Source organism: Protopterus annectens, chromosome 11.part0 (assembly GCF_019279795.1).
Source record: "Protopterus annectens isolate FY-2018-M chromosome 11.part0, PAN1.0, whole genome shotgun sequence".
NCBI lineage: Eukaryota > Metazoa > Chordata > Ceratodontiformes > Protopteridae > Protopterus > Protopterus annectens.
The window spans coordinates 703,434,335-703,458,430 of record NC_056745.1 but is presented as its reverse complement, the minus strand read 5'-3'; the positions used below and the strand labels follow the sequence as shown (position 1 = coordinate 703,458,430).

The following is a 24,096-nucleotide window of genomic DNA, read 5'->3' as shown; positions in this document are numbered from 1 at the left end:
TGGTTGCCATTGTCGTCCCCTGTAGGATCCTCTGTATTGTCCTCTTCCTCGGCCACACCTGTTTTTGCCCCTTTGTGATCTTTCAGGATTAGGAAAGGACCAGTTTTTAGAAGGCCAGTTCCTGCTGAATCTGGGCGGCTGAACCTGGAGGAAATCTTTTACTGTCTGAACTGACTTGGCTTTTTCCTCAATGGACTTTAACACATCTTTAGCATTAGCACCAAAGAGCTTGTTCTTTTCCAAGGGCGCGTCAAGAAGTTTTGCCTTAACATGATCTGGTAAGGGTTGTTCTTTTAACCATGCATGTCTACGAATGACCGCCCCTGTCATAGCTGCCCTATATGAAGCCTCCAATGCATCATATCCACAATGTAGAAAGTGATTGCTAACCTGTTGAGCATTATGCACAGTCTCCTGCAAAGACTTCCTATCTAAGGGTTCAGGAGAGGCCAATGTTTTCTGTAAATCATCTAACAGGAAATCCTGATATTGAAACATGTGAAAGAGACAATTGACAGCTCTCATAGATAAAGTAGTGGAGGTGTAAACCTTCTTCCCCCATCTCTCTAAGGACCTTGCTTCCCTGTTAGAAGGCAAAGGGTTTTTGGAGGTGGTAGCTGAAACCCCTTTAGGCCCCTGGGAAATTGTTTCTAAATCAACAGCATGGGCCTTAAAGAAATGAGAATGGGTTTCTGGGACCCTATAGTATCTGTCAGGCTTGGCAGGAGCAGGAGGAAGAGTATCAGGGGTGACACTGGAGTCAGAGTACAAATCATCCAAAACATCAAGCACAGGAGGTATAGCTAAGGGTCTGTGCTGGGGCTTTTTAAGGAAGGTTCGAAGGCGCTTTCTGGAATCTGAATATTCCTGGCCTTGCCACTTGAAATGCTCCCTCATGGAATGCAGAACTTCCCCAAAAGAAATATCCTCAGGAGGGGAGGCTGAGGGAATGGAGTCCTCTGCATCTGAATCCTCATAGGTCTGGAAGGGCTCTTCCTGGCTTCGGGCGAACAGAGTCCTCAGAATCTTCATCTGAAGGAAGAGGGTCAGAGGGTTCAACCCTGGGCCTTTGTCAGGAGGAGGCTGGGATCCTCTCTCAGGATGGGCCTGGGAACCTCTGATCAGGGAAATTAAATCTGCTGCCATAGATATGATTTGAGTTTCAGGAGTAGGCTGAGGTAAGGTTTTAGCAGTAAGATGCTTGGACTTGCTGGCTGCCTTAGCACGTGTAGGCCTTGATAGACATGGACATGGGAGGCCTAGCTGCTCCACGTGCAGGAGTGACCTTATCAACAGCAATGGTCTCGGGCATTTCCTCGGTGTCGGTATCCGGAGGAAAATCAATAACTGGCGTCGGAGTGGCCTCCGGTATCGGAGGTATCGGTAATGCGGTGTCTTCGGTTCGGAGCGGTGGAATAACCGGCTCAGAGGGAACCGGGGCACTTGCGGTTAGTTTTGTTGTGGTGTCGGTGGAAGACACGGGCTGAGGATGTCGGTCCCGGTCTTTTCGTTTCTTAGGAGTCTGCGTTGGTTGTTCCGACGGCATTGTATAATCAAATTTGTCGCTGAAGAAGTCTTCTGCGAACTCCGCCCGGCGCCTGAGAGTGCACTTATTAAAGCGAGCACAGGTGACACAGGCCGAGACGTCGTGGTCTGGGCCAAGGCAAGGGAGGCAGTAAGAGTGGAAATCCTTATGAGGTATTTGTTTACCACAAGACAAACAATTATTTACTTTTTCAGTAATTTCTGACATCGGCTGAGGCAAGAAAAGGTCCCCAACGGGGTACTTAGCTTTTTTGATGACTTCGTTCAAGAATACAGGAGCTGACCGACCGGCACTTGCGAACTGCTTCTGCTTCGGGCACCGCGCGGCAAGAAAGACTGAAGAAGATGGCGTCAGCTGATGCTTATATACTCCAGCCGCCCTGACGTCAGAGAGAAATGCGACAAAAGCCGACGTCGGACCCAGACTTTGGAATCCGGCCGACCGAGGGCTGCCTGAGGCAGGACAACCCATATGTTATGACTGCAGTTGCATTCTTGAAGGACATCAGTGTGGAGCAGAGAGCTGACAGTACTCCAGAATTTTTTGGGGTCATTTGGGTGGGAGCTTTGAAATTTAGTGAAATATTGCCGTTTATCCGAAATAATACATTTTTACACGACTTCTGAGTTGCTTATAACCTTGGAGAAAGGTGGGAGTTTTAGTGGTTTGACATTTTTTCCATAGAGCATATCTTTCATGCATCAAAGCATGAGTAGTTTTGGAGAGCCAGGGTGTGAAATTAGATTTCATTCTGATTTTGCGAGTTGGGGCAAGAGAGTTTAGGACAGCAAGGAAAATGTGGTTGAAATTAGTAACAGCATCACTGAGCGGGAGAGTTTTTAGGAAAGACCAGTTGATGGCAGAGAGTCTATAGTTAAATATTTCAGGGGAAAAGTTAGTCAGTTTCCTACAATCTCTGTAGAGATGGGGCTTAGAGAGATGAAGAGAGTGCCTTAAGATAGAGATGGGAGAATGCTCATTAATAGAGTCAAGGAAGGTAGAAGGGTTACAATAGTTGTTTGGAAAGTTGGTCAAGATCCAGTCAATTGTGTAACCAGTGGCATTTTACTGTATTTGGGTAGGGGTAATGATCAGTTGTGAGAATCCATACATGTTTATGAAATGTTGGGGTGAGTCACCAATAAGGGAGTTCCAATCTATATTAACATCTCCAAGAATGATGGTTTCATAGGGGATGGAGGTGTTTATCCAGGACAATATATGTTCAAGGATAGGGATGTTTTTACCTGGGGGTATAGATAGAGACAATAGAAAACTTCCTATAGTTATTGATGTGGTAGTCTAGGAGCAGTAGTTCAGCAGGAGAGAAACCGGGTAGGATAATGTCTATAGGTGTTAGCGTCAGTGAAACAGAGAACAAGACAGTCACCCCACCGCCTTTTTTGGGTATCCTATCAGACTTATAGATATTGTACTGAGGTGGGAGAAATTCAGAGGAATTGATATGAGATTTTAGCCAGGTTTCCAATAGGGGCAGGATGTGAGGTTTGTGTTGGGCCAACCATGCATGAAGTTCGGATGTTTTGTTGTATAGGCTTTTGATATTCATTGCAGAGATAGAGCGATGTCTGAGACTGGAGATATTTGAGGATGTTTTTGGGGGCACAACAGATGAAGGTGGAGGCGGAGTGGAGAGAAGGGAGGGACTAGGATTGGGATGGATGTCACCAGAAACCAGAAGAGCAAAGACAAGATGGAATAGGTGAGGGCAGTCAGTAAGGGGAATGGGGTACTTGAGTTTGGGCTTAGGATTAAGAGTGGTGTAGGCCAAGAGTTTAAATTTAAGACATTGAAAGAGAAAGAGACAGAAAAGAGAGGGGGCTATAGTCAGTGGAGCTTGGTTATATGCTGGAAGAGGTCTGGAAAAGGGAAAAGTGGGGGAAGATATGGAGCTCAGTGTGGTAGGAAGTGCTTAGGGCTAGTGAGATTAGAAGTGGGGGAAATAGCAGTAAGGATAGCACTGTGTGATGGAAAAAGGAGGGGAAGCGTTATAGGGAAAAATATAAAGAAATATATTAGGGAAGGGTGATGGTTAGAAATAACCGGTGTGAGGGAAGGAACACTGTTGAGGAGTGGAAATAGTGAGTATGTGAGGAGACAGTAGGTGTGCTAGGGAGTAAAAGAGTTATGTGTGAGGGGAAAGCCACAGAGGAGGTTGCCCAAGGTGGGTGGGGAAAAGGGAAAGATTGGTGACAAGGTGGGAAGAGTGAAAGGTGAGAGCACAAGTTATAGTGCTGGGAGGGGGGTGTGGGAGTGACCAGACAATGATGTAAAAGTATACATTTGAGGGTATTTGGGGTGGGTGGAATTTGGTGGTGGGAATAAAGCAAAGTGAGCCTGAGTGGAGCGAGGGGGAGCGGAGTGAGCAGAACCACACCACACCCCAGGTAAGTTTAATGTAAGGGCCTAAAACCTGCACTTAGCAGGGCCTAAAACCTGCACTCAGCATGTTGAGCAGGACTGAATACAGGAATGGTTAAGGAGAGGTGAATTCAAACCAAGAGACGAAAGGTTAATATTGGTGGCCCAAGATAGTGGGCTATGTACATGTTGGTTTTCAAAGTCCATTGAACATGTGGAAGAAACAGACAAATGTAGGTTTTATAAAACAGAACTGGAAACTGTTGCATACCTTGTTGCTGGTTGTGACATACTAATGGCACAAGGACCTTATACTGAAAGGCGTAATAATGTGGCAAGACTGTTGGGGATTGTGCAAACATTTGACACTGAAGTGGCTGAAAAACACTGGAAACGAGCCACAAAGCATCATAGAAAATGATGAAGTCTACATCACATGGAATCACCCATTACCAACAGTTCAAAAAATAGATGCTAGAAAACCAGATATAGAGGTCCATGAAAAGAAGACAAAAGCAGCACTGATCATTGAAATCGCTACACCCAGTGACTACAGTGTCTTGAGTACAGAGAGACACAAAGTCATAAAATACCAGGATTTTCAGGCAGAAATAAGGGCAATATGGAAGAAGGATGCACAGACAGTTCCAATAGTAGTAGGAGCAATGGGTCTTATAAAAAACAATTTACAATTATACTTAAATATGTTACTGATACATGTAACTCTACACAAACTGCAGAAGGAGTCATTACTAGGCACACTGCGGGTGCTGCAAAGAGCACTTCTGGCTAACATCAAAGATTGAAACAATCCTAATTTTATGAACTTTAATCATAGTTTGACTTAGGAATAGGGTCCATTCTCATCATGGTATTAGAAACCCAAAAGACTTGGAGAAATTAAAAAAAACAAGGCTCATCACACATACCCACCCTGATGACATGGAATATGAAGAAATGGCGATACATATATGAATAATAAAAACTAAGGAATGTAAGCCTGTGGACAAGCAGAAAGCTTACCAATGTCTGAGTAATGTATAACACATAAGTAGAACATAAACAATGATAGAATCAATGCAATTGTCACCACCTTTGTGTCCATATGCCTTACATGTGTATGATACCCAGCATGGTGGCACAATGTCATATTGTACCAGTATATCTACATTACAATGATGATGCATTACAGCAAGGTGAACATACACATATACATATGCCATGTATACATGAAGTATATAGGCTAAAGCTATAAGGGGAAAGGTAGATGAACAACATAGGCCCACAACAGTGAGGAAATGCTAGAAAGAGAAAGCAAGCACAGAATAAAGCAGGACAACTATAACTAAGGACAGACATTGCACATGCAAATGCCCATAATGCAAGATGGACTGCAAGTCCTTGCAAGGTACATTGAAGCAAATGGCCAATATCTGCCACATGTGTAGAGTGCAGTGTGTTGGCTATAAACATGTTTGTATACAAATGACATGAATAACACAGTAATGTGCAATAGTTAAACAGCAAATGGGGAATAATACACGCAGAGGCTATATTCGTGTGGACCAGACCTTGAAGATTATGTTCTCTGGTAGGTTTACTAAAGATCTGTGCTGAAGATTTTTTTTTGTTAACTAAGTCCAAGATCTTCTGGTCATACTCTTTGTTGGAGGCATAGGTTCTCCAGTTAATTGCAAAGTAGTTAGTGCCCTAAAATATTGATGTTCTTGTCCATACAGAATTCGTTGACTACTTTTAGGAATCTACCATGATCACCCTTGGTTATGAAGGGTGTCTGGTTGCAGGGTATAAATTACTTGTTTGTCTTATTGATGATAATCTGGAGAGCTATGAGTTCTGTTGATTTTGGGGGATATGTCTGGAAGTGATATGATTCTTGACAAATAAGGTGGCACCTCTGCAGTTACCATCAGGCCTGAAGGTATAGACGAAGTGCTTTCATTACATTTAAACTGAGTCTCAGTAGTTGCACATACATGGATATGTTCCAGAAGCAGAAGAGCTCAAGATCAAGCAACTTGTTGAGACGTCTGGCACTGATAACAGCCCCCTTAATGTGGTCCAGTTTGGGGTCTGATTAATTTGCTATGTTGGAGTGTCTGTCTGCTATGCTGGAATGTCCATTAGCTTGACTCTGCATAAATAGGCACCATGCAGCCAGCAAGGGCTTTTAGTCAGTATAAGGAAGCATTTGAATGAGAGGTTCAGGCCATCAACTGTCAAGCAAGCTAGACTATCAATCATCTCACCCTATGCTAACACATATTAGATTCTAGCAACAGTTGTTAAAAGCCAGTTATTTTTTCATTGTATCTTGACAATTTTACTGAAGACCAGAGCCTTACCAGCATCTGTCACATCCATCAAAAGTTCTGACATTCTCTCAGCATGCCCCTCAGGATTTTGCATCCCAGTTCATTCATTCCCACATTGTCCATTACCATGTTGTAGTCATATCTGTACTATGAAAAGGACTTTAGACCCTGACACCGAAAAGACAACTTACTTGTTCCTGTCTATGTTCAACCTTGTAATTGGAAAATCTGTAAGCCTAAAGTACAGTTTTGTACCTACCATAAATGTAGATGTTCGAGTGCTAATACAGCTGCAGTCATAACAGATGGGTTATCCTGCCGTCAGGCGGGTCCTCAGTCGGCCGAATTCCAAAGTCTAGGTCCGGCGTCGGATGTCATCGCTTCTTCCCTGACGTCAGTGCGGCAGGGGTATAAAAGAACCAGCCGATGCAATTTTCTTCAGTTTTTCTTGCCCCAGATGTCAGGTGCCCCCAGAAGGAAGGCAAAACATAAATTTATGTAATAATGCAATGTAATATAATCAAAAAACAGTAGTTGCCACCAAATACACCATAAAAGAATACCCCAATCAGGTTGTATGAGGAGATGTTTGTCATTAGGCCTGTCCCAAGAGGGGAAGGAGGGAGGGAAACCTGGACTGCAGCTGTATTAGCACTCGAACATCTACATTTATGGTAGGTACAAAACTGTACTATGTTCATCATGCATACAGCTGCAGTCATAACAGATGGGTAGAATCCCAAAGCTAAAAAGGGGTGGCAGGCACTAAGTGGAACTAGGAGGAGCAAGGATGCCCTGCAAGACTGCTGTGGCAAAGCCCGCTCTAGATTTAGAGTATAATGGTAGGTGATAGTGCTTGGAGAAAGTATGCACAGAACTCCAAGTGGCTGCTTCCAAAATATCCTTGGTAGGAACCCCCCTGAGGAAAGCTGCAGAGGTAGCTGTGGCCCTCGTGGAGTGAGATCTGATGCTTGTAGGAACAGTTTTACCATGAAATGAATAAAAAGCGTATGCAGTGGGCTATCCATTTTGAGATTGTCTGTTTGGAAATAGCCTTTCCTTGAGCACCTGTAGCATAAGACACAAAGAGTTGCTCTGATTTTCTGAATGGCTTTGTCCTGTCCAAATAATAACGAAGCTGTCTGTGAATGTCCAAGGAATGTAGTAGTCTCTCCCCTTTGTTTTGTGGATTAGGATAAAAAGTATGTAAGTGGATAGCCTGATTCAAGGCTACACTGGATACTACCTTTGGCATAACAAACAAACGGAGTTGGCAAGTCGAAAATACTCCAAGTCAAACCAAAAAAATCGTAAACGTATTTTTAATAAGAACGTTTTCGCTCCTGGCCAAAACCAAGAGCTTCCTCAGACAATACAAAAAGAGCGCCAAAACACTTTTATACAACCCATACATGATGTCATATCCTGCACAATTGCCAAGTTAGACATTTTTATACATCATAAAACAAAAGTTTTTTTAAAAAAGTTTTTTTAAAAAGGTTTAAAAAATTTTTACAAGGGTAAAGAGGGAAACTATTTACATTAACATCTCACTTAAACAAGTGGTATTTCCCCTAACCGAATAATTTATAACTTGGTATTGGTAAAAGCGTACATTTAGTATTAGCCCCACATGGTACCCATACTAGAAGGAAACATAAATAATTCCAAATACTCCAAATGCTGAAGAAATTTAAAACAAAAATATTTTCTTTATAAATAATTTAGACATTGTCTTTATATAGAAAAAACTTGTACCCACACACACCAGTAGGCTAGCTATACACACAAGAGACCAAGGTGTACTGTCCCAAATCAGCCTTTACCTAAAGACATTTTTCTCAAAGGTGTTTTATATGTATGTAAGTTCCTACAAACCTTAAATTTTCCATAGTACCAAAAGGTTAAAGTCAATTTCTAAGATAACTTTTGTATTTTAAAATAATGGAAATATTACACATGTCATTTAGGCCAGGTGGAGAAAAGGCATTTAATAATAACTGCCATTCTAATTCCTTTAGTTCAAGGAGAAGCGGTTGGGGACCCCCCCCAACCCCAACCCTCACTCCATCAATTCCCATAAAGGAAAAGCTATGTCCTGTGTTGTCTAATACATGTTTGGAAAGGGCGTTGTCCGTTTTTTTATTTTTAATGGCATAATTGTGTTGGTACACACGGTCACGCAATCTGCGGTCCGTTTTACCAACATAAAATGCTGGACAACAGTTGCAAAACGCAATATAGATAATCGATTTGGAATCACAAAAGAACTTCTGTCTTATGTAAAATTTTTCACCCCTAATCGTGAACGAGTTCCCTGTTTTTAGTAGTCTACACCAGTTGCAAAACCCACACAAGAAAGTGCCAGTCTGTCTAGACACCCCAGAGTGTGGGTTTTCATTTTGTAAAAGTTCTTTTAAATTCTTACCTCTTTTAAATACAAAACCAGGGGAGGCACCCAAGATTTCAAAAAGGTGGTTGTTATTGGTAATAAACTCCCAATTTTTCTTAACAATACTACACATCCTAGAGATGTGTTTATTGTAGGTAAGAATGAACCTATTTTTGAAATCAGCAACCGGGAGGTTAGAACTCTGATTAATGTTAGAATGTTCAATCAAAGGGGTGTTTTCTACATCTACACCCAAATCTGTCACCAGTTCAATAGAAATTTGGGGATTTTGCTGAAGGGTGCCCTGTAACAGTGGTTGATAAAACCCTGTGTTTCTTTTAAAAGAGACCTCATCTATAAGGTTATCCAAAAAATCAGTAGGGTACCCTCTATTTTGAAACATGTTTCTAAGAATGCCACACTCCTCTTCAAAATCAACAAGGGTGCTACACATACGTGTTGCTCTCACTAGTTGACCTTTGAAGATGGACTTCTTTTGATTCAGGGGATGGTTACTGGAGAAGTGGAGGAAGGCATTACAATAAGTGTTCTTCCTGAAGATCTTAGAACAAAAACAATTGTTTTGAATGTCTTTAACAAGTTTAACATCTAAGTACTCAGTTTCACTCATTGAAAAATGGTGAGTGAATGTTAGAAAAGGACATGTTTCATTCATATAATTCACTAGATTAGTAGCCGTATCAGAATTCCCCTCAAGGAGGACAAATACGTCATCTAAAAACCTAGTGTAGAATTTTGAGGCCTCTTTAAAGAGGGGATGTTCAAACAGGAAGGTCTTTTCCCAGTAGGCCACCACTAGGTTCGCCACGCTACCTCCGCATGGCGAACCCATAGCAATACCCCTTTTCTGTATATAATGCTCGTTGTTGAAAATGAAAAAGTTAGATGACAAGATAATGTCAAGTAAAGTGGTGACCACATAAATCTCATCCTTTGGGGCCTTCATATCAATCAACATAAGTTCCACTTAAGTGCCTACTGGGAAAAGACCTTCCTGTTTGAACATCCCCTCTTCAAAGAGGCCTCAAAATTTTACACTAGGTTTTTAGATGACGTATTTGTCCTTCTTGAGGGGAATTCTGATACGGCTACTAATTTAGTGAATTATATGAATGAAACATGTCCTTTTCTAACATTCACTCACCATTTTTCAATGAGTGAAACTGAGTACTTAGATGTTAAACTTGTTAAAGACATTCAAAACAATTGTTTTTGTTCTAAGATCTTCAGGAAGAACACTTATTGTAATGCCTTCCTCCACTTCTCCAGTAACCATCCCCTGAATCAAAAGAAGTCCATCTTCAAAGGTCAACTAGTGAGAGCAACACGTATGTGTAGCACCCTTGTTGATTTTGAAGAGGAGTGGCATTCTTAGAAACATGTTTCAAAATAGAGGGTACCCTACTGATTTTTGGATAACCTTATAGATGAGGTCTCTTTTAAAAGAAACACAGGGTTTTATCAACCACTGTTACAGGGCACCCTTCAGCAAAATCCCCAAATTTCTATTGAACTGGTGACAGATTTGGGTGTAGATGTAGAAAACACCCCTTTGATTGAACATTCTAACATTAATCAGAGTTCTAACTCCGTTGCTGATTTCAAAATAGGTTCATTCTTACCTACAATAAACACATCTCTAGGATGTGTAGTATTGTTAAGAAAAATTGGGAGTTTATTACCAATAACAACCACCTTTTGAAATCTTGGGTGCATCCTGGTTTTGTATTTAAAAGAGGTAAGAATTTAAAAGAACTTTTATAAAATGAAAACCCACACTCTGGGGTGTCTAGACAGACTGGCACTTTCTTGTGTGGGTTTTGCAACTGGTGTAGACTACTAAAACAGGGAACTGCTCACATTAGGTGAAAAATTTTACATAAGACAGAAGTTCTTTGTGATTCCAAATCGATTATCTATATTATGCTTTGCAACTGTTGTCCAGCATTTTATGTTGGTAAACGGACCGCAGATGCGTGACCGTGTACCAACACAATTATGCCATTAAAATAAAAACGGACAACGCCTTTCCAAACATGTATTAGACAACACAGGACATAGCTTTTCCTTTATGGGAATTGATGGAGTGAGGGTTGGGGTTGGGGGTCCCCAACCGCTTCCTGAACTAAAGGAATTAGAATGGCAGTTATTATTAAATGCCTTTTCTCCACCTGGCCTAAATGACATGTGTAATATTTCCATTATTTTAAAATACAAAAGTTATCTTAGAAATTGACTTTAACCTTTTGGTACTATGGAAAATTTAAGGTTTGTAGGAACTTACATACATATAAAACACCTTTGAGAAAAATGTCTTTAGGTAAAGGCTGATTTGGGACAGTACACCTTGGTCTCCTGTGTGTATAGCTAGCCTACTGGTGTGTGTGGGTACAAGTTTTTTCTATATAAAGACAATGTCTAAATTATTTATAAAGAAAATATTTTTGTTTTAAATTTCTTCAGCATTTGGAGTATTTGGAATTATTTATGTTTCCTTCTAGTATGGGTACCATGTGGGGCTAATACTAAATGTACGCTTTTACCAATACCAAGTTATAAATTATTCGGTTAGGGGAAATACCACTTGTTTAAGTGAGATGTTAATGTAAATAGTTTCCCTCTTTACCCTTGTAAAAATTTTTTAAACCTTTTTAAAAAAACTTTTTTAAAAAAACTTTTGTTTTATGATGTATAAAAATGTCTAACTTGGCAATTGTGCAGGATATGACATCATGTATGGGTTGTATAAAAGTGTTTTGGCGCTCTTTTTGTATTGTCTGAGGAAGTTTTGTTGGCCAGGATTAAACTCTTATTAAAAATACGTTTACGATTTTTTTGGTTTGACTTGGAGTATTTTCGACTTGCCAACTCCGTTTGTTTGTTCTGCAGTTTTTTTCTTGTTGACCTTTGGCATAAAGGAAGGGTTAGTTCGTAAGGAAACTCTGTCTTGATGGAAAATGATGAAAGGTTGCACAGCCATGAGGGCTTGTAGTTCTGAAACCATGCGTGCTGAGGTGATAGCCAGAAGGAAGGCTGTTTTCCATGACAAATATTGCAGTTCTGTTGAAGCATCTGGCTCAAATGGAGGCAGGGTCAGTTTTTCTAAAATGAAATTGAGGTCCCAAGCAGGTACTGGTTGCTTCCTTGGGGGTTTTATATTCTTAGTCCCTCTGAGGAACTGTCTTAAGAGAGGGTGAGAGAATAAAGTAGGATCAGCGTTGTACTCTGCAGAAATGGCTGAGGCATGGATTTTGATGGAGGAGAATGAAAGTCCACTGTTTAGCATCTCAGCTAGGTACTGTAATATTTGAGGTAAATTCAGTATCCCAGGATTCTGTCCCTTTTTCTGATTCCAGGCACAAAACCGTTTCCATTTGGCGGAGTAGGCTTTTCTAGTAGAGGGCCTTCTGGCCTCCAAAATGACATCCTGCACCTCCTTGGAGAGGAGGGTCTGTTGGGAAATCAAGGAATCCTCCATGCGGCTAGATTGAGTGTTTTCAGCTGACTGTGAAGAATTTTGAAGAAGTGCTGGGTCAACAGAAGAGGAATTAGAGGCAGGATCCATGGTGGGGAATGCGTCAGGCTCCTCAGGAGTAGGTACCAGTGTTGTCTTGGCCAGTCTGGAGCAATGAGAATCATCTTTGGTCTGTCTGCTCTGGCTTTTAGTAGAACTTTGGGCAGCAGAGGAAGAGGTGGAAAAGCATAAACTGTCAATGTTGTCCAGCTGAAAGACAGTGCGTCCACTTTCCAGGCCTGTGGATGATAGGTCCTTGTGCAGAATTTTTTCAATTGGTAATTTCTGTGGGTAGCAAAGAGATCTATGTCTGGCCTTCCCCATGCTTGAATTATCTTTGCAAAAACTTGAGGATGCAACTTCCATTCATGTGGATCTGTCATATTTCTGCTTAGGTTGTCTGCCAGCGTGCTTTCCTTGCCTGGCAGGAATTGTGCTTGAAGTTGGATTTGTAATTCCAGAGCCGTGTTCCAAAGAGACATGGCTAGCCTGCACAGGGGGTATGAATGGGTTCCTCCCTGTTTGTTTATGTACCACATCACTGTGGTGTTGTCTGTCCTTATCAATAGCTGGCCTGGATGCAGTAGGTCTTTGAAGGCCATAATAGCATTTTTTACTGCTAGCATTTCCTTTTGATTGATGTGTAGGTGTTTTTCTTCTTGGGACCATTTGCCCTGAATGCACTGATCTGTCATGTGCGCCCCCCAGGCGTAGTCCGAGGCGTCTGTTGTGATGATTTGATTTGCTTGAGGCATGCAGAATGAGAGACCTATGTTTCTTTGGCATGCTTGAGCCCACCACAGAAATTCCTTTTGGAGACATGGAATGAGTGGTATAATTGTTTCCAAACTGTGGCTGTGTTGAGACCATAAGTTTTTTAGGTACCATTGAAGTTTCCTCATATGCAGCTTTGCACATGGAATTAGCAGGAAGCAAGATGCCATGAATCCCAGAGCCTGCAGGATTTTCCTTGCAGTCAGCCTGGTGAAGGTTGCCATTTTTCTGAAGTATTGAGATAGTTGCCCTTGTTTCTCTGGCGTGAGGTAGGCCATCTGGGTGTTTGTATTCAAGCTGGCACCCAGGAAAATTATTGCTTGCGAGGGTATTAGTTTTAATTTCTTTTTGTTGACTGTGTATCCCAGAAAGTTCAACAACTTTATTACAAACGCCAGGTGTTTCAGAAGTATGTGTTTGCTGTCCGCTTGGATCAGGCAGTCATCCAAATATGGGTATATTTGTATCCCTTGAAGTCTGCAGAAGGCAATTACTGATGCCAGGCATTTTGTGAACACTCTGGGCGCAGTAGATAAGCCAAAGGGCAATGCTGAGAATTGATAATGGGTTGAACCTGCAAGAAATCTGAGGTATCTTCTGCAATCTTGTCTGATAGGGACATGCAGGTATGCCTCCTTGAGGTCCAATGTTACCAGCCAAGACTCCTTGCCCAGCATGGGAAGAAGCTGCTGTAATGTGAGCATCTTGAATTTTGGTACGAGTAAATATGTGTTTAGGATGGATAGGTCCAAAATAGGTCTCCAATCTTTGCCCTTCCTTGGTACCAGGAATAGTCTGGAATAAAAACCTTGACCCTGTTCTTGTGCAGGTACCTCTTGAATAGCTTTCATGTCCATGAGAGCTGAAATTTGTTTTTGTGCCTCTGCCCTTTGATTTTGTGGCAGGTTTGGCATGCCTCACATTTTTGGAAGGGTGTGAAAGTGGAATCTGTAGCCTCTGTCTATAATGTCCAGGATCCATTTGTCTTTTGTGACAATATGCCAATTTTTTGAAAATAATGTCAGTTTTCCACCTAAAGGTGCTGCCATTAAAGCTTTGCTTGGCATGCAAAGGGGAAAGTCATTGTGTCTGCTTTCTGAATGACTGTGATCTATCCTCTCCACCTCTTGGTGTAGGAGCTTGCCATTGTCTGGCTCTAAATGATCCTTGAGATTGCCCTGTACCCCTCGGGTGCCTGTATCTACCTCTTTGAGGTCTGTCCGTGGCTGGAAAGGACCAATTTTTTGAAGGCCAGTTTCTACTGAAACGTGGAGATTGTACCTGTAGGAAATCTTTTACTGTTTGCATTGATCTTGCCTTTTCCTCCATTTTCTTTAATACCTCCTCAGCTTTAACACCAAACAATACATCTTTTTGAAGAGGTGCATCTAGTAATTTTGCTTTGACATAATCTGGTAAGGTTTGCTCTTTGAGCCAAGCATGTCTACGTATGACAGATCCTGTAACAGCAGCTCTACATGAGGCCTCTAGAGCATCAAAACCACATTGCAAGGTATGTTTACCCACTTGCTCTGCACTATGCAACAAATCCTGCAACTCCTTCAAGTATGGTTGTTCAGGTTGTGACATTTTGCTTTTCAACTGAGACAGCAAAAACTGTTGATACTTTAACATATGGAACTGACAGTTTAATGCCCTCATGGTTAAAGTGGCCCAGGTGTATACCTTTTTCCCCACACCTTTCCAAAGCTCTGGAATCTCTCTCTGAAGGTAATGGATTTTTGGCAGTAGAGGCCTTAATTCCCTTGGGACCCTGTGAAATAGTTTCTGGGTCAGCAGCATGGCTTTTGTATAGGAATTGGTGTGAATAAGGAACCCGGTAATACCTCTCAGGCTTAACTGCAGCTGGTGGTAAAGAATCTGGGTTAAGGCTGGCTTCTGAATACACATCATCTAGTATGTCTAAGACAGGAGGGATAGCCAGAGGCCTGTGCTGAGGGAGCAAGAGAAAATCCCTGAGCCTTTTCTTGGAATCTGAGTAATCTTGGCCTTCCCAGTGGAAGTGTTCCCTCAAGGTATGCAAGGTTTCTCCAAAAGAATAGTCCTCAGGGGGGGAGACAGAGGGAATGGACTCCTCCACATCAGAATCTTCAAAAGGGGAGTATGAATATTCCTGGTCTTCAGAATGTTCTGAGGTAATGGAGGCCTTGTCCGAGGAAGGGTAGTCTTCCTCCAATCTGGGCCTTTTATCCGAGGGGGGTTGAGAACCCCTGATAAGAGTAATCAAATCCTCAGCCATTTTGAGCATCTGTTTTTTAGGCATGGGGCCTTGAGAGGGGCTCTGTGGAGCTTGTCTTTTAGTTTTCATGGCTGTTTTAGATTTTGTGAAAGCCTTAATGGAAAAAGAAGAAGAAGGCCTGAAGACACCTTGAGAGGTGGCAGGCCTGTCTAAACTCTGAGTTTCCCCGCCAAGAGTGGCGTCGGTATCTGTAGTCGGTGTGGGGGCCAAGGAGCCTGCGACCTCGGGCACAGCAGACACCGCTAAAGAAGTGTCATCGGTACTCAGGGGCTGCGTAGGCGCCTCGCTGAGAACCGGAGCACCTGTAGCCGGCTTTAGCGTGGTGTCGGTAGAAGTCGCGGACCTCGTGTGTCGGTCCTTATCTTTGCGTCTTTTACTCAAAACTGGAGTCGGAGTATCCGACGACATAATGTAATTAAATTTTTTACCAAAATAGTGTTGGGCGAACTCTGCCTGACGCTTAATAGTGCGTTTGTTGAATCTAGCACAAAAACGGCAGGCCGAGACGTCGTGGTCTGGGCCTAAGCAAGGAATGCAGAAGGAATGGAAATCCTTATGTGGTATTTGCTTCCCACATGAAATGCAATTATTAACTTTATCTGACATCGGTCTGAGGCAAGAAAAGTTTCCCCAACGGGGTACTTAGTTTTCAAGAAGACTTTGGTTGAAAAATATTCGTAATCTCAGGAGCTGGCCAACCGGCACTTGCGAACTGCTTCTGCTTCGGGCACCGTGCGGCAAGAAAGACTGAAGAAAATGGCGTTGGCTGGTTCTTTTATACCCCTGCCGCACTGACGTCAGGGAAGAAGCGACGACATCCGACGCCGGACCTAGACTTTGGAATTCGGCTGACTGAGGACCCGCCTGACGGCAGGATAACCCATCTGTTATGACTGCAGCTGTATGCATGATGAACATCAGCAGAATCACCAATCACTAAGCCATTTTGGTTAGTAGAGTGTTCAGTAGTATAACACTGGGGCAGTCTGGCTCTATCTATCCATCCATCTACAACCCCTTTTCCCATTTTTGCACATCGGGTTGGACACAGTGGATAACTTTGTTACCTCACAGCAAGAGGTTCCCTGGTTCGATTCTCAGCTGGGATGCCTTCTGTGTGGAGTCTGCATGTTCTCCCTGTGTTTGCATGGGTTTCCTCTGGGAGTTCCAGTTTCCTCCCACATTCCAAAGACATGCAGTAAGTGGGCTAAACACTCTAAATTGGCCATAGGTGTGAGTGCATGTGAGTATGTGGTGTGAAAGAACTACCATGGCAGAGCTAGCCACCTGGTGGTGTATACCTTGCAGCTAGATGACTGTCACTGTTGAAAGGGCAATCTGACTCTTGCTGACTTAATGCTGTGGGTATCTATGAGGGAGATGATGAAGAGAATTTCTAATGAGACCTATTCTTACTAGTTTTAGTACACTTTGGACAAGATTTTTTAACAGTCTCTGTGTATGATATTCTACTGTTTATTTTTGTTGTTGTTGTTGTTGTTGAGAAGATGGTGGGGGTGAGGAGTGAGTGTATGATGCTCACTGTTCATGGTTTTAGGTGAGAAGAATGCCACAAAATGACTTAAATATTCACATTTATCAGAGACAGTTATTTCTGTAAAGTAACAGGTCATTATCAGTAAGTGTAAGGCAGTTCCTACACTGTCCAAAGACACTAAATACTAAAAGGCTGCCAAAATAAGGAAAATAAATTGGATGGCCTTCCACAATGTCCAGTGCTTCAAGTATTAGACGGAGAAGAGCACAAGTACAATAAGTGTGATTAAACAGCTTTATTTAATTTAAATTTTGGAGAATTGCACACACTAAACTATTTTCCCAGTAGCTTAATTCAAGTTTGTGGAATAGTATACAGTCAAAACTATAAAAAGTTGTGGGTAATTTTGTGGAGGAAGTACACTGGAATGTGTGTTTGTATTTTAAAAGTGAAAGGTGAGAGTAACTGTGGGGCATGAAATATGGAGGCTACAGTAGATTACTGTGATAATAACAGCTACCTGGGTTCAAAGGACCCACACTTATTGTCAAATAAAGCAGTGATGCAGTGTCAAAACTGCAAAGGAGCAGCTAGTTTCAATCAGTAGTGGAGCAGCAGTTTAAGGTACCAAGAATATGTAATGCTGCTTGGGGGAAACCCCCCTCATGGACGTGGACAACAAGCTCAAGAATACTTTGATGAATAGTACAGATACAAGGCAACAGTCAAATCAAATCACTACTAGAACCTAGTAGAACTAGTACGAATATGTTTCAGCAGACATTGTCCATGTCATATCTGTCATGTATAACCACAGCAGTAAGTCACCAAGAGTCAGACTATCCCCAATGTTCACATATAGTTCTCCACATCACCACAAATAAGACAAACTACCAACTTACCCAGCCCCTTGGAGGAACAGCAAATTTACCAAGCATTAAAAAACAAACAAACTGCTTCCAAGCAATCACAACTTTTAAACTATCCTGGCTTTCTCTTCTCTCACCAAAGAAAAAAAACAGGATTTATTTCTAACAACAAGACCACTTAAACAGCAAAATACAGTGCAGCTACTAAATGGAGTTTGCCAAAATAAGACATTAAAAAGAGTTTAAGACACTTAAACCCAGTTGTTATACAGTCTGAATGAGGACAATGATAAAAATAGCACACTGATTACATAGTAACAAGGTACAAAGGAACCTAGAAATATACACACGACCACACAGTCAAACTATGGATTTGAAATCCTTACTGTATGTGCTGTTTCTATAACAATGAAAAATGAGAAAGCATCTTTGTATATAGTGTAAATAGATATGTTTTTTGACCTACATGTTACTATATTGACTACAATGTATAACACTCACCGATGGTCATGCTGTATGAATGGAAATGATTGTGTTTTATATAAATGAAAAAAATGAAAATAAAATTTATTGAAAAAAAAATAACACACTGACAAAACAAATACCTTAAACTGATAAAATAACTTCAACTGATAAAAAAGACCTTGAATCAGATATAAGAATTGATACAATAACTTAAAACTGTTAAAAGGCAAAGAAAATCACTAGAATCACTTATCCATTTGTTACAAGGTCTGGAAGCCAGCAGCAGCAGCAGAGAGTCATAACACGTGTCTGGTATTCAAAAACAGCTCTTAGAACTTAGCCATTGACAGTTATACTTACAAACTGTGTCCAAATAATCAACACTCTTCAACTAGCCTGTTTTCTAAGTTGTATATTTCAGTCAACAGAATGTACTATGAAATAGGACGGCCATGGTGGTGCAGCGGTTAGCGTTGCCGCCTCACAGCAAGAGGTTCTCCGGTTTGATCCTCGGCTAGAGTGCCTTCTGTGCGGTGTCTGCATGTCCTCCCTATGGTCGCGTGGGTTTCCTCCAGGTGCTCTGGTTTCTTTCCACATCCTAAGGACATGCTGTAGGTGGATTGGATACTCCAAATTGGCCCTAGGCGTCAGTGTGTGAGTTTGTGTGCCTTCTGTAGAAGATTGGGCACCAGGCTGGTAATTCGACACCGTAAAACTCCACTACCAATCATGAGCAGACAGGTGATCCACTGTGGTGACCCCTAACTGGGAAAAGCTGAAAGGAGAAGAAGAAGAAGAATGTACTATGAAACATGGCACACTCTATGGCCTTTCAGGCTGAATAATCATTGTGCATGGAAGATTTTCACTGAATGCAATTAATACAGTAATAATCTGTGTGGTGTTACTGGTAACATGATTAGGTTTTTCAATTTTTATGTACTTGTTTCTATGTTAATTACTTTTTTCCTCTCAAGTAGGTTGTAGTGAAGCACTAAGTACTATGCATTTTTTCAGTATGGAGTGAAAATAACATGATGGTGCTATAAAGATCATTTTATCTACTTGTCACTGGCCTTGTAGTACATAATATATATTTTTTTACTTGTTACAGTTGTTTTATACATATAAAAAAACTCCCTCTCTCAACTAAACCCAGCCAATCAATCCATACCTTCAATAAGGAGTTCCAACAAGGAATATGGGCTGTCAAGCTGCTCATGTGTTCTTCAGGCCTTGAGCTTGTTCACCAAACTGTTGCTCTCAAGTGAATCAAGGACAAACCCAAAAATAATAAGGGGCAATCAGGGATACTTTTAAAATATCAGTACTATTAACTTGAGACACTGACAGAATAAGAGAATGTAAATGAATATACATCTTCTGGAGTAAAATAAATATAACTCTTATTTTTGTCATTATTTATGAAGTTTAATTCTTTAGCTTTTCCAAAAAATGCACCAGCTTTAGGAGGGATTAAGCTCACATTTGAGTCAAAGTCAGGGACCTTTGAACTTAAGTAGGTAGCACTGACAGATCCCTATGATCCCTTCAATATCTGTAAGTAATGTCTTTCGGGTTTTCCCGGTTAAGGGTCACCACAGCGGAACTCTGGTCCACTAATGATTGGCAGTGGATTTTTACGGTGACGAGGTGCCAGCCCAATTCCCAACCTTCAAAGAAGGCACACCCATTCACGCATGCACCTACCTGCATGTCTTTAACATCACTCGACTGTGGGGAGGACATGCAGACTCCACACAGAAGGCACTCCAGTGGAGAATCGAACCATAGAACCTCTTGCTGTGAGACACCAATGCTAACCACTGCACCACCGCAGCCTACATTCCTTCAATATCCGTGCAAAGACAAATAGTTGATTTGCTGTTCCAAAGTAATGAGGGTCTCTACATTACTCCTTCTGAAGTAGAGGGTTAGCTATTTGATAAAGCTTACTTTTCAGCACCATCTCAAAGTCTTTCCAAGAGAAGCTGCAAAGTGTAATCCCTCTGGAACATACCCTCTTGTCCCTCCTTGTGTGAGAGGAGACCACTATACCCATTTGCCAGAACACATGTACTGTCCCAGACTTTGAAGCAGAAAGAGAAGGTGTGTTAAGCATTACATCCCAACACTATCCATCAAAATGTCTAGCTGGCTGTCATCTGCTACCACAAACTTGCAACACTAAAGCTGTTTAATCACCTTGGTGACTTAATCTACAAAAATGGACCAACAACCAGAAGCTGCTTTTTTCACTAATTCCTCAAACAGAAACTTGCCATCTGGGTTCCAGAGTTCCCCAAAATGCTTCTTTCTTCTCCAAACAATATCCCCAGTCAAAATCTGTACTTTTCAAATTAGCTAAAAATATCTTGGATGATGTGGCAATGTTCTGCCAATCTGCAAGTAAAGGGATCCTTTGCCAGAAGTTACTGAGCCACCTGAGAGCTATTTTCTATGGCTAAGCTAACCTCATCCAACACCTTGACTTACACTCTGGCAACTACTGTAGTTGCTGCTTTCATGACGTGTAGGTAATATTGGTCAGATTTGCAGCCACCCCTACCTACCACTACAAGAAAAGCATCTTTGTTTACCTTTGCGTTTTCTCTCACAGATGTTTGCTGCCCTTACTTTCCTTTGTGAAAACTGAAACAAAATATTCATGCAATGCCTCTGCTTTTTCCCAGTCATATGTGTTCTCCCTGTTCTTTTTCTCCCTCCCTTCCTGTTTAGTGATATTTGTTATGAATTTAGAAGTTAAGCAACTGAAGTAAGGAGGGTGCCATTGGTTTTATTTCTGCCTACATTTTGTTCTTCCTGTCCACTGTTGATTTTTTTTTTTTTATATTTGTTGAACATTTTTTTAAAACACCTTTATTGAATTATCACTTGTGACATAGGCAAGCGTACATTTATATAACAGTAATTAAACCATTTTAACAAGTTCACATTTACAAACATTATACATCACATATACTGTTCTACATCATATAAAAAAGCAAAATCACATAAATTGTTCAAGTCCTCCCTTCTCTTAAACCTCATTCCTCCTCCAAAACATTTTTCTGCATGTATTGTTCTGGTCTATATTAGAACACCAAAGTCTTAAAACTTTGAATGTTCTAATATCAACCCCTATTCAGCAAACGCTTAAAATATCGAACATGCAGAACAGCAATTTTTTTCCCAGGGAAAAAATTTGCTGTTCCGAAACACATACACACAACACAAGCACACAAAAAAAACAGCAATCCACACACATACACTTAAAATCCTACATCTAACCCTACACTAAACTGTACATACATAATCTGCACCCTAACCCTCACGTCCACACAAATGCACACTTACCTGAACCTGACCTGTAACTTTCCACCACAGTGCTGAAAATAGTGAAACGACAGAAACGGCCAACCGAATTCTTTCCCTAGGAAAAAATTTGGTGTTCTGCAGCTTCGCTATTTTCAGCGTTCGCTGAATAGGAGTCGATATTAGAACATTCGAAGTTTCAAGACCTCGATGTTCTAATACAGACCCGTATTGTTCCCACAATTTCCTTTTTTTCTATGTAATTTAATCCTACCATTTTCTAAAGGTCCCATTTCCTGATTTTATCTCTGTTACAATATTCACTACTTCAAGTATAGTTGGTCTAGATTTTGATTTCCATTTTCTAGTAATTACTTTTCTGGTAGCCACAAGAATTAAACTTAACAAGACATTACTATGTCTATGAAATCAGATCCAGAAATGTTGAGCCAGATATGTAGTAAATGCTCCAGCCTTAAGCAGCAGTAGGTTTTACCATGCCTAGAATGATTATGGGGCAGTTTGAGGTCTTTTTTTAGCCATTTAGCACAATATGTAAGTATGGCATTGCTTAATTATGCAATAAATACCACTGGACTGTGGATACTACTGTACTTACCCAAAAATGCAACTGTTTGCCCCAGTGGGTTAGGCTCTCAGTGGTAATTTTTAGTCACATTAGAAAATATAAGAATCACTACATGTGAAGTAATTTATTGTTGCTATTCAATGTATTTAGTTAAAAAAATATATTTTACCGGTTCTATGATGCATAGGGATGAAGACATGACTGTGCTGCAAGCAACTATAGCTCAGTTAGTGGGCAGTCACTGTGGACTTGGTTTGGAGGACTGGGAATAGGTGGCAATTTTGCCAGCTATCCTATCCTAGGAAGGATATCCTTCATATGTTGCACTGTAGGGATGGTTGGGGGGTCTTTACTTGTATGTCTAACTCATAAAACAAGCACTTACCTTCTTCTCACATATGTACAACTAAATATTATCACCAGTTTATCACTGACCTTGCGGAAACTCATTTGCATATAAAAATATACATATACATGTGTGCACATGGAATGCAGTGGTCAGACCATCAGCAAAATTCTCAGCAGCCACATCAACAACAGTCACTGAGAAAGAAGGTCGAAAGAGTCTTTCCTACAGAAGCTGAAAGGTTTGGCACCTTCCACAACTCAAAAAAAAAAAATATGCACAAAAAGTGCTTAAGTATGCTGCAACATCTATTGATTTATTTATTCCTGTCCTTCCCTATCAAATGCAGGACTGTAGTGTGAGCCTTTACAGCACCTGTTAGAATCCCCTCTATAAGTCCAAAGTGTTATGGGTGATCAGGAGTGCTACTGCACTGAAGACAAGTGCTAGCACACGTGTGCACCCACACTCACACACACACACACACACACACACACACTCACACACACACACACACACACACACACACACTTCATGAAAAACTTACTTTATTGCATGGCATTAATCCAAATTCTCAGAGGCCACTTCTCAAGCCATTTACCTTACAGAAAAATGAATTAGAGATTTTAAAGATGATTAAATACTGCCACTGTAAAATGCAGTATGTTGACTTTAAAGGAATTATTTTGTAAGTAGTTTCGTAACATAAAAGGTTAATTGAAGGTGTTGGCTTATTCTGCACACTTACTGTACACATTCTTTAATAAATCAGCATTTTCACCTTAAAACGTCATCTAAGTGTATGTGTACACACACACACACACACACACACAGAGAGTGTGTGTGTGTGTGTGTGTGTGTGTGTGTGTGTGTGTGTGTGTGTGTGTGTGTGTGTGTGTGTGTGTATATACATATATATACATATATATAAACGTCTTTGAATTTATCATTTTAATTTCCAGTCAAGAACAAATGTTCTCTGTTTGATCATAATATCTTGCTGACAGCTGTAGATCTCATAAACATACTGCACAGGCCCAAAACATACTCATACTTGATATTAACATATTTACCATTGGAAAACCTCCCAAAGGGAAATGTTCTGAATCCTTAATATTTTCTTGATGGTTCTGGTATGCATAGTCTGCTGGAAAAGTTTAGTTACTTTACTGTATTCTTCTGAGGATGCAGGCAATGTGATAAGCTGAAAAACATAATAAACTTAGTACATACTTGGAAATACATTTCTCATACTCTCAGATTTCCCACAGATGCATATGATATAAACGTTGTATCTGCATTTTCTTTTGTAAACATACATCATATTGCTAGGTGGATACTGTATAACTGTGAGCTTTCAAGTGAATCAATGCAGAAATGCAATAAAAGTTCATCTCAAAAATCAGTGGTGTAAATGTTATCATCTGACTGGCACAAAAACAGGCATACAAAACATGAATTTTTGAAATAAGTGTTTCCATCTACTTCAAGTAAATCTGCACTTCAGGAAGCTCTCATATTTTTTTTTTTTTGTCTTTTTTCAAGTCTCCATAATACCCTGGACAACAAACCTTCAAGCACAAAGTAACACTTTTTGTGCCTGCATGGGTGACTTGAATAAATAAATAAAGATCACCACTCAAAAATCAATGGTGTTCAACCTATCAATAATAATATGACATCATTTGTAAAACATCAAAAATCACAACTTAAAAACAATTTTACAGGAACAACTGTGGAAAAGAATGGATTTCTGTTTTTTAACATTTATGCTGTCAGGTGTGGTAAA

At 40.8% G+C, this 24,096-nt stretch overlaps 1 protein-coding gene across 1 annotated transcript in view; it reads right to left on the bottom strand.

The window, feature by feature from the left end:
• The window catches only part of LOC122815565 (protein mono-ADP-ribosyltransferase PARP12-like), an 882,722-nt gene that overhangs the window by 198,982 nt on the left and 659,644 nt on the right, over nucleotides 1-24,096 (bottom strand). Inside the window, exon 10 of the mRNA XM_044088162.1 lies at nucleotides 23,381-23,511. Within this exon, the coding sequence (XP_043944097.1) occupies nucleotides 23,381-23,511 (131 nt within the window). The remainder of the gene's footprint in view (nucleotides 1-23,380; nucleotides 23,512-24,096) is intronic.